Consider the following 12,092-nt stretch of genomic DNA (forward strand, 5'->3'; position numbering starts at 1 on the left):
GGCCCTAATGGACTTGGGAGAATCCAAACTTGGAAATGTGACACAAATTTCAAAAGAATTATGTACTTCAACCAGTTGATGGGATGTTACTATCTTGGAACAGTTAATCAGTGGTAGTAAACATGTATATTATCTCGTTAATTATTTCGATAGAGTTACAGTTAAGGTAATTGTTTTTATTTATTCTTAAACTACAGACACTGTTTTGCTTCAAGCCTGTTTGACCCATCGAATTGCATCTGGAACATTACACCTTACACTTGCCTTTAAAAAGGAGGAAAAAGTTGGAGTCCAGGTTATCTTCCTTATATATTTTGTGGGGAATTTGATTTGTTGCATAAAAAAAATTAGGGGCTCTTGTGGGAACCGAGAGACCGAAAACTCAAAGTCAACTTAAAATGGCAGAGGTAGAGGTGAAAGGTGGAAGTAGTAATAAGAACAGTGATACAGAGCAATTCTATTGGAGCTAAAGGCCTGCAGGGGATCTGTTTAAATATGTCCAAGCATGGTCTAAGCTCGAGAAGGATGTAAAAGACTTTCATTTCAATTGAGAAAGTGGCTAAACAAATGAATTGGCTAGTGACCATGTGGGTATTGTTGATCCAAACAGAGGGGTATTTGGGGAGCATGAGGTGGTGAAAAAGCCATTTTGTGTATTATGAAAGAGTGCCAAAAGCCTATAGATGTTTTAGTAATCGAAGGAGGGAACCTGGTCAAATGTGCATGGAGTTTGAAAAGATCAAACAAAATAGTTTTGATAGGTGGATAAAGGCTTTGAAAATAGATTTAAAAATAATGCTCCTGGAGAGACAATTATTTTCGAGGAGTTCAAAAATTCACTTCTGGAAGTAGAGAACTCAGGTGGAAGAGCACGTCAGTCTTAGAATCCTGAGTGTGAAAACCGGCCCTTCGGCCCAATAAGCTCACACCCACCCTCTGAAGAGTAACCAACCCAGACCCATTCCCATATCCTATATCTACCCTGACTAATGCACCCAACCTACACATCCCTGAACACTAATGGGCAATTTAGCATGGTCAATCAATCTAACTGGCACATCTTTTGACTGTGGGAGGAAATTGAAGCACCCAGGAGGAAACGCACGCAGACACTGGGAAAATGTGAAAACTCCACACCTATAGTCACCAGAGGCTGGGATTGAACTTGGGTCCCTGGTGCTATGAGGCAGCAGAGCTAACCACTGAGCCACCGTGCACCCAGAGTTGACACTGCAAGATTAGCAGCAGCAATAACAGATGGAGTTGGTTCATAAATTTATGTTTGGCTACAAGAAAATGTGCAACCTGGTCAGGGGTTGGTTGAGAAGAATGTACCAAGTCTCCAAAAGAATTTTATTGCATGGGGTAAGGTTTACTTATTTATGCCAGAGGAGAAGATAAAGGAATTAAAAGTTTGAGAGATATGGGAGCAAGTCAAATCTTTGGTGAAAGATGAGGAGATATGTAATTCAGAAGTACTAGAAGAATTGGTGATATGTGGAATTTATGGTGAGAACAGCAATGTTCCATTATATAAAGGGAGGTTGGAGATTCTGGTGAAAAATGACAAAGTGGTGGTAGAAGTAATAGATAAATTCCCAGTTTTGGAAATACAGTTTATTGTTGGCAATTATATAGGTGGATCACAAGTTAGAGTGATGTCCACTTGTGAAAAGTCAGTTTTTTTTGGGGAAGAGGGGGGACGCACAAATCAGACAACTGGGATACTACAGGAAGTATAGCCTGTGATTTTTCCTGTGTATGGTAACAAGGTCACAAAGCCATAGGTTGAAACAGGAGGAGAAATCAAAGATAGGGAACTTGAAGTTCAATTATCAGAAACTATATTTGATCAATTGGTTGGGGGGAAAAAGAAACAAGTTGGTAGAGGACAAGAGAAGCTAGGTGAATAACAAAAAGGTGAAAACCTAAAGCAGTTGTATCAAAAAGCATACAAAAGAATGAGTGCATCCCAGAATTCTACTAGCTTAAAGTCTTGATGAGAAAATGGAGTTTATTACATATTCAGGCAGATGGAAAAGAAGCAGAAGTTCATCAAGTTGGAAAACTGGTGGCTTAGAGAAAGATGGCGTTGCCAGTAGCATGTGAAGTGATCATAGGTCATCATTTTGAAGTAAGGAAAACTCAAGGCAAAGTAGAAAACAAAATTAGCCCGTACTGCGTAGAGATGTGGCTGAATTTTACCAGACGTCAGGTAATTAGAAAACCTCAAGTAGCGATAAAACCAGTACCCTTAATACCTATTCCTACATCTGAAAAACCTCTTGCAAGAATTTTAATGGATTATATAGGACCACTACCTAAAAAGTAGGAATCAACATTTGTTAACCATAATGGATGCGTTACTAGATTTCACAGGCCATTCCATCACACAGTATTACAGCTAAAAGTATTGTAGGGAAGTGACTCAGAAGTAGAAAAATGACAATCTGATGCAAAAGCGGTGGTACGGGGAGATAGTGAGGAAAGAGATCAGATCCGGCGGAGGTTGGTATATCTGGGAAAACGAATAAGTAAACCAGCCAGGGACAAAGCAGAGAACAAAGGTAGGACTGAAATTAAACTGCATTTATTTCAATGCAAAAGGCCTACAGGTAAGGCAGATAAACTCAGGGAATGGTTGGGAACATGGGACTGTGATATCATAGCAATTCCAGAAATGTGGGTCAAGGATGGAGAGGATTGGCAACTCAAAGTGTTCCATGGTATAGATGCTATACTATAGGGGAGTTATTTGGGTGGAACTGAGAAATAAGAAAGAAATGATCACCTTGTTGTACTATAGAACCCCTCCCCACATCACCTCCACTTTGTCAGTGGGGAATGGAGAAACAACTGAAATCTCCTTACAAATTTATCTGTAAAAATAATAGGGTGGTTATGGTAGAGAATTTTCACTTTCAAAACACTGACTGGGACTACCATAGTGTTAAGGGTTTAGATGGAGAGGAATTTGTTAAATACATACAAGAAAATTGAGTCAGTATGTGGATGTACCTACGAAAGAAAGTTCAAAACTTGACCTACTCTTGGGGAAATAAGTTAGAAACAAAAAGAAAACCTGCAGATGCTGGAATCCAAAGTAGACAGGCAGGAGGCTTGAAGAACACAGCAAGCTAGACAGAGACATGGAGAAGTCAACATTTCAGGTACAACCCTTCTTCAGGGATGGAGGTATGGTAGAAGTACTGCAGATAAATGGGGAAAAAAAAGGTTGTGTGGGGAGAAGGGTGGAATTGTGAGGTACTGATTAGGTGATTACGACCTAGTTGGTTGCTGAGAGGAATGAATCTGGTTGGTAGCTTGAAGGAAGGGTCGGTAGGTAGAATGGATGGAGGAGGTGCGGCTATAAAAAGGAGTTGGGGAAAGGGTGGGAAGATTATTTGGAATCAGAGAACTCGACAGTAAGTAAGTTCTCCAATTTCAAGTAACCTTTCACCAATTCCCTTTCCAGCCTCACCTGTGTCCTTCCAGCTACCAGCCAGATTCATTCCTTCCATCGACTGACCAACCAGGTCGTATCCACCACCTGTGTTCACCTATCAGTACCTCAATTTTGGCCCCTCGCCATACCTAAAACCCTCCCTCCAAGCTGATTTGGGGTGGATATTCACCGGTAAAGTGATGTTTGGAAAATGGGAAACCTTCAAAAATGAAATTGAGTTCAGAATCAATATATTCCTGTTAGGGGGAAAGGACAATGCTGGTAGGTGTGGGGAATGCTGCATTATTAGAGAAATTGATGTTTTGATTAAGAAAAAAGAAAGAAACATATGTCAGGTATGGACAGCAGATATCAAGCAGATCCTTAGAGTATAAAGACAGTAGGAGTACACTTAAAAGGGAAATTAGGAAGGCAAAAAGGGGACACTAGATAACTTTGGTAAATAGGGTTAGGGAGAATCCAAAGGGATTCGATAAATACATCAAATAGAAGAGGGTAAAAAGGGAGAGAATAGGGCCCCTTAAACATCAGCAAGACTGCCTACACGTGAAACTGCAGGAGATGGAGGACATACTAAACAAGTATGTTGCATCAGTCTTCACTGTGGATAAGGACATGGGAAATGTAGACTGTGGGGAAAGAGTGATATCTTGAAAAATGTCCATATTACCAGAGGTGATGGTGCTGGATGTCTAAAAACACAAAGGTGGATAAATCCCCAGGACCTGATCAGGTGTACCCTAGAACTCTGGTAAACTAGGGAAGTGATTTTTGGGCTCCTTGCTGAGATCTCTATTATCGACAGTCACAGGTGAGGTGCTGGAAAACTTGAGGTTAGCTAACACGGTGCCACTATTTAAGAAAGGTGGTAAAAGAAAAGCCAGAGAACTATGGACCAGTGAGCCGGTCATCAGTGGTGGGCAAGTTATTGAAGGGAATTCTGATATTTGGATTTACATGCATTTGGAAAGGCAAGGACTGATTAGGGATAGTCAACATGGCTACGTGTGTGGGAAATCATGTCTCAATAACTTGATTGAGTTTTTGAAAGAGTAACAGAGGATTGGAGAGGACAGCATGGCAGACATTATCTACATGGACTTCAGTAAGTCATTCAATAAGGTTCCTCAAGGTAGACTGGTTAGCAAGGTTAGTTCACATGGAAGAGAGGTAGAACTAGCAATTTAGATACAGGACTGACTCGACGGTATGAGAGATAATGGTGGTGGAGGGTCGCTTTTCAGACTGGAGGCCTATGACCAGTGTGCCACAAAAGATCAGTGCTAGGTCTACTGTTTTTCATTATTTATATAAATGATTTGGATGTGAATAGTGTGTATGGTTAGTACGTTTGCAGATGATACCAAAATCGGAGGTGTATTGGACAGCCAAGAAGGTTATTTTAGAGTACAATGGAATCTTGATCAGATGAGTCAGTGGGCTGAGGAGTGGCAGATGGGAGTTCAATTTAGATGAATGGGAGATGCTGCATTTTGGAAAGGCAAATCAGGTTAAGATTTGCACATTTGATGGTAAAGTCCTGGGGTGCAGGCTCATAGTTCCTTGAAAGTAGAGTCGCAAGTAAATAGGATAGTGAAGACTTTGCTTGGTATGCTTGCTTTATTGGTCAGTGCATTGGGTATAGGAGTTGGGAGGTCATATTGCAACTGTACAGAACATTGGTTAGGCCACTTTTGGAATATTGCATGCAATTCTGGTCTCCCTGCTACAGGAAGGATACTGTGAAACTTGAAAGGGTTCAGAAAAATTTACAATTTACAGGGAGAGACTAAACAGACTGGGGCTATTTTCTCTGGAGCAGAGGCTGAAGGGTGACCTTAGAGGTTTATAATGGTGGGCATGGATAGAATAAGTAGACAAGGTCTTTTCCTGGGGTGCGAGAGTCTAAAACTAGAGGGCATATGTTTAAAGGAGAGAGGGGAAAGATTTAAAAAGGGGCCTACTTTTTTTCATGCAGAGGGTGGTATGTGTATGACTGAGCTACCAGTAGTGGTGGTAAAGGCTGGTATAATTACAACATTTAAGTGACATCTGGCTGGGTACATGAATATGAATGGTTTAGAGGGATATGGGACTAGACTTATTTAGGATATCTGGTCAGCATGGATGAGTTCAAACGAAGGGTCTGTTTCGGTGCTATATATCTCTGACTCTACTACAGAGGAACCTTGATTATCCGAACGAGATGGTCAGGCACTACTTCGCTCGCATAATTGATTATTCGGTTAATTGATTTCTTTTGGGGCTCAGTTTTCTGTGAAGTCTGCTCCCCATTCAGGAGACTAGGCAAAAGCACACTGTGTGCGAGATCCCACCTCCTGTCCACTCCCACCCCGCCCTTCTGCCCCCAACCCTGCTCCCGTGTCCGCAACCCCCAACTCCGGGGCAACAAGACTGTACACCAACAGTAAGACTGCTGCTGCCTTTGTGGGGTAAGTCTCCAAACATACACACCTTTTTGACAAGTTCCCACTCTGCCCTGTACAGAACAATGTTGGAGGTTATCTGGGGAAGTGGGGGCGTTTAAGGGTACACCCTTGTGTAAAACTCAAGGTAAAGTGGGGGGAGAGGGGGAGGGCGGGAGATCGGTCATTTAGAGACGGTACCTGGACTGTCCAGGACTGTTGTTGGCAGCATTTCAGTGAGCAGAGTTCATTTTTAATCATTGTATCTGTAAACAAAAGACGCGATCAGGGTTGAAACAGCTCTTTGGCGTAATGTTTCTATCAGGACCTTGCGATCACCTTCAGATAATCCGATATTTGGATAAATCGAGGTTCCTCTGTATTTGCAGTTAGGGATGCACCTAATGTGTCAACTAAATTGGGAGTTTGGTCCTGTCCATAACATTCACCAAAAAAGATAAAGTGGGTGCCGCATAGTCAAAAATATTGGTTTGTGTTTCTTGGCAGCTGAACAAAAGACAATTCAGTTGCCCTACCCAAAGAATGAAGAATGTCAAGTGCTTTAATATGTATTTAACTGGCTACAGTACACCAACTATTTTACCACACTATTACTTACTACAATTTACTACATATGGAAGGATTTAAGGCTGGTAATGCAAATTAACACTTGGTGTTTACCGCTTGCATTCTTGGCATCACCGAGGCCTGATTTGGATCCAAACACAGAATCAAAGTCCACATTCAGTGTTGCTGATGGAACCATCATTTGTGGGGCTGGTTGAGGAACAAAACCTAAAATGTAAAAGTTCAACACAGAGTCATTATCAACAACACCATGGAAAAACACACAGGAAGATACAGAGGGCAGGGAGGTGGTTGCAAACGTGCACGAGGAGTGCAAGTGTGTGCGTGCAACTCGCAAGAAAGAGAAAACATGTAAGCAAAAGCATGAGCAAGACAGCGATCAACTTTACATATACAACATCAGACCCTGAAGATGTCACAAAAGTTTATTATGATAAATTGATGACTTTTCAAATGGAACAGACATTTTCCATTGTCAAAAATCCCCAAAACAATTAAAAGAAGCAGTCTCAGTTTTTGGGGATATTATTTGAGGCAGTAGCATCTTCAAGGGGAATTCTCTGCTTTCCTTCAAATAGAAGCAGTTTTGTTTTAAAAATAATTGGCAAATCAGCCTGAAGAGTCCTGTTTGTAAAGTTGCTTCCAAGGATATTACTTTAATACTTCTAACATTACACAAAATCAGTACTTACAGGTAAATACTGTACCAGCTAAAAATGTTTGCCATGAAAATACACCCTTCAGAGTCAGATCAGGAAGCTGAACACTAATGCATAAACTCAATTAAAAAATTTCAGTTATTTGAGAAAATCTATAAATTATATTTCTGGAAGAAAAAAGAAAGGTTGCAATTGCTCTAATTTTCCTCATTAATCCGATCGACAGAACTAATTCTTTCGAATGAATTGTCTACCAATTATTCCCACAGATAATTTCCAATACAACATTTCCAAAAGGTAAGTGTTAAAAGCTTTCGTTTAATGAGACTTTCTGTAATTCTGTTAGTTGACCTTTACTAACTGAAGGTACATTTAGTATTTCCAATATTACAACTGAAAGCAGAAAAATCTGAGAAGTCAAGAAAAAAGGTGCTGAGGACACTCACCTAAATATTAATGCTCCCTTAATAGAGAATACTTGATCGGCTATTTCCTGTATTCTTTAGTTTTAACAGTAAGAAAATCCCAAAAGCTTCATGCTTCCAAAAAAACTTGAAAATAATGATCTACAATCAATGACTTATGGCTAAGTCTCCCAACAACTAAACTGCACCACCAACTTGTTCAATTCAGTAATTTGTACTGGTGAAGTTATTATCTATACTCAAACTGGAATCTGCAAGACCCTGGGAAGTCCAGGCAGCTCTTTTGGGAATCGGTGGAAGTGCAAAGTAACTTGAAGAATAGGATTCAGAGATTGAGAGGAGAGGACATTTCAAGATGTGTGGCATATTGAGAAAATCCTCCTCCGAGAGATCTCAAATGAATGGCCATAAGTAGTAGCCCTGAGTAAGCGAACTAGTGGTGGCCTGAGACAGGTTTGATTCAAGTGCACTAAACACAGCAAAAGATGAATTGAGGAACTAAGAGTCATATGAGAATTTATTATGTAAATAACCATTTGGCTCTCTGACTTTTGCTAATGCCATGTTGAACACTGGAACAGAGTTCACTGAATTTAAAGGTGTCAGTTAGCACAGTAGAAATCAATTAATAAATGCATCAGCTACTGTATAACCGATATGATCATTTAAATGTGGGACCACTGATTACCGCTAATCCATTTGAAAAGAGGCATTTCAACCACAAAAGTTTGAGAACCAGACTTACTTTGGTTGCTAATTAATTTACAAAGTCTTACATAATACTAACTGTAATAAACTTCACAAATATATATCTTTACAGCTTAAAAATTATTCTTCCTACTTAATTTCTTTACTTTTAGCAACTAATTGCCACCAAGCTGTTTTCAGGCCCTGCGTAGGATTCTGGGTAATCCAAGATGGAGGACAGGAAAAAATTGCAGTTGTAAGAACGGTTCCTTTTGAGGTATTAGAGGTGATTTCCTGGAATTCCAGGAGCAGCAATTACTGTTTTATATGCTATTACATTGTTTCGGAACTTTTTGGGAGGGTGATGGAAGAGAGATCAAAACAGCACTTTAAGAGGAGGAAGACAGACAAAATGCAGTGATCGTGAGTGAATGAATGAGTGACAGAGAGAAACCTACGCTAAGTGACAGTGAATCTGCACAGTAACCGCCTTTGCTGTTTGAATTCATGGACCTAAGGGGCAACTTCTTCCACAAGGGGTGGTGTGTGTATGGAATGAGCTGCCAGAGGAAGTGGTGGAGGCTGGTACAATTGCAGCATTTAAAAGGCATCTGGCTGGGTATATGAACAGGAAGGGTTGGTGACGATTCGCCACGGCATATTCGTTGCCGCCAATTAGCCACTGCCGGTTTCTCCACTGGGGTCGTTTGACCTCTGGAGACTATTCGCCGCCGGAAATATACGTAGTGATTGTTTTCCCTCCCGCCTGTTCTTTAATATTTCAGTCCCCTTTATTTATACAACAAATTTATTTCACTTTTTTTAAAATCAATATGTACTATCATTTTATTGGTTTATACATAAAAATGAGTTACAAACACTTGCGGTGGCGAATCGTCCTCAGCGGCGGCGATGCGTCCTCGGTGGTGAAAAGGCAGTGGCTAATCGGCGAATGGTCCCATCCCGGAACAGGAAGGTTTTAAGGAGGCTATGGGGTCAAGTGCTAGCAAATGGGACTAGATTCGGTTAGGATATCAGGTCAGCATGGATGAGTTAGACCAAAGGGTCTGTTTCCATGCTGTACATCTCTGACTCTATATGCTGTACTGGTTAATATGTAACAATAAGTAAAACAAGTAAAATGCAATTATAGGGTCAGGGTCATATAGTATGGATCACAAGGAAAAAATACAAAGGAGAGGAAAAGTGCTGCCCAACATTCTTTCAAATTAAACTAAGTGGAAGACTGGAGTTGACAAGTTCAAACAAGAAAAAGATAAATTTATGACTAATTGAGAAATTCTTCCAGAGGCCGAAGTTCAAAATTACGTCTGGAGCAATTAAGTGAAAACTGTGGAACTGAATGCGAAAAGGAGGGGCATAATTATTCCAGTCAGAAATATTCTTAAGATAGACCAAATCATTTTCCTCATTCATCTCACCTTCAGATAGGATGAAGCTTTTCCAACTTTTTCAACTAAGAACTGTATAGGAAAATGAGTGGGGGCATGTATGAGTCGGAAAGACGGAAAGAAAAGAGTAAGTGTGAAAAACATGAGGGAAGAGGATTGGAAAAAGTGCGGATGACGACATGTCTATGAGAAAGGGCAAAATGATAAAAGGGAGAAGAAAAGGAATTTGTATGCACAAGTTCACATAATGATCTGCATGAATGAGAGACAATACAAGTCAGCATCTCAGAGTGAAACTTAATGAACATAAGAAGAGGAAGAGTGAGTAAAAGAAATGATGAGGTTAAGGTGAAAGAAAACAGGGAGCTTGTGCACACATGAGGGGAAGGAGGAATTAAGAAACAGACACTACATATCCTAATCATGAACTCACCAAGAAAAGGATCACGAATAGAAATAACTTCAAGAACAGAAGGTCCTTTGGAGGTGAAAGAGGCTGATGCAGAAACAGGGGAGTTCAAAAAAGTTAGCATTCTGCTAAGATTTAGAATATGGTCATGTCCATTAATTAACTTTCTCATTCACACTGAATTCAAGGTGCATCAACAAAATAAGAGTGATTTTCAAGTACTCCATGTATAAAAAAATTCTCTTCAAATAAGTCAACAGCACATTTAAGCCATACTGTCACCTAATCATGCAGATTCATAATCGCAGCTAAAATTTGTGTGCCTTATATGCTTTTGCGGAATCTTAAACTTAAAAATCTAAGCATTACATTTTTATTTTTGATGATCTCCGATTGCACGAGAGACTTTCCTTCCCTAAAAATAAAAAAGGGATTGTGAACTGAAACTTACGGCTTTTTTTGTTTAGTTCAAGTTACATCAGGGAGCGATGTTTGCCACAGGCAGAGTGTTTTCTGGCTGAATATCACCAACTGTTGTTGCTCCCCTATGATATGCATCATATCCAATTCTACTTCATCTTACCATGTATTAGTCCTGGAACAATTCGCCACTCAGCAATTAGCTGCCCTAAGACCAACATTCTTTGTATCCTCAACATGTTTGAATGCCTGCTGCTCATCTGGAAGAGCATTGGCACTTGGCAGCTGTTCCACACAGAAGCAAATGGCAAGGAGATGGCGAAGCGGTGGCTGGCACTTCAGAGGGGGACCTGAAGGTCCTGGTGGATGGGGTGGTGTATTGAAGAGATGTTCTCTTCCTGGGTGACCAAAGGTGCATCACCAGATGATACCAGGCTGGTCAGAGATCATTACCAAGGTTAGTGCCACCTCCAGAGTACGGAGCTGCAGTGCAGAAAGGTCTATGATCTTCTCTGCTCTATCATAGTATCATACTCTGCTCTGCCACCTCTCTCACAACATCCCTGTTTCTGCAAATACCCTTAAAAAAAAAAAAAAAGTCCATGCCCTGCCATCTCCTCTTTCATATGTAACACTCAATCATCTGCTTGACACCCACCCTCTCAAATCACTAACACTGAGCGGGCAGTGCCTCCTCACTCCCTTCAGATGCCTTAACACTTTTCCTCCATATGCACCAGCAGTAACAGTCATGCTATCTATTTACATCTTTGTGTGTCTCATTTACACAATTGCAAAAGACATTCTATAACTAGGCAGAGTAACAATGGACGGATTGTGGTGAGTGATGTCTAAACATGGTGTCCTTGCATCAGGAAAGAATCCTTGTCCTTGCGGGGGAGGAATGGGGACTGCTCCTGCAGGGATGCTGCAATGTGCACGTCCCAGCAGCTGAGCAAGTACAGCTCATTCCACTGCAATTCTAACATTAACCAGTGTCAATATCTGACAGGGAACATCACTCCTAACCACTGTGCACAGAGTCTTCTGTTTTTACTATGTTACAGTTGCAGCAAGCCACCACAGCATACTGTAGGAGACCCAGCAAGCTCCAGGGGAGAGGTCATCAACTGCTGGTGACAACCTAGATGGCTTCCTGGAGGAAGCAAAGTGTCTGGAATAACTCTGTATCCCATCACCAAGTCACCCTTTATTAACACATGCATTGTACATGTCACTGACCCAGCTAGCATAGAGCTGGCTCAGATTAAACAGAACCCCGGCACACTTTAAAATCTGCTTTATTCCCAATTTCCCCCCCACACTACCACCTGACAGCGACACGTTATTATCTGTCAGCGAGGACTCTCTGATTGGACCAGATTAAAATATCCATAAAAGAAATCATATTCTATAAAATCCACCCGGCTAATCTAATTTGAATCATTAGTTTCCTCCAGCACCCTCCACCATTTACAGTTGTAGCAGATGGCTGTCATGCACTAGGCACCTTCTCAGCTCCCAGCAAATGCAGAATTAAGGAGAATCCCAAAGCATTTTATTCTTATATAAGTAAGCTGGTAAATAGAGAAAGGATTGG

At 40.8% G+C, this 12,092-nt stretch overlaps 1 protein-coding gene across 3 annotated transcripts in view; it reads right to left on the reverse strand.

Moving 5' to 3' along the window:
* LOC122557277 (phosphatidylinositol-binding clathrin assembly protein) overlaps positions 1-12,092 on the reverse strand; it is a 158,999-nt gene that overhangs the window by 20,437 nt on the left and 126,470 nt on the right. For all 3 annotated transcript variants that reach the window (XM_087991996.1, XM_087991997.1, XM_087991995.1), the window contains one exon: positions 6,574-6,687. In XM_087991996.1, coding sequence (XP_087848122.1) covers positions 6,574-6,687 — 114 coding nt within the window. The remainder of the gene's footprint in view (positions 1-6,573; positions 6,688-12,092) is intronic.

Source organism: Chiloscyllium plagiosum, unplaced genomic scaffold (genome assembly GCF_037043375.1).
Source record: "Chiloscyllium plagiosum isolate Xiang-an unplaced genomic scaffold, Cpla_swu_hap1 HiC_scaffold_11, whole genome shotgun sequence".
NCBI lineage: Eukaryota > Metazoa > Chordata > Chondrichthyes > Orectolobiformes > Hemiscylliidae > Chiloscyllium > Chiloscyllium plagiosum.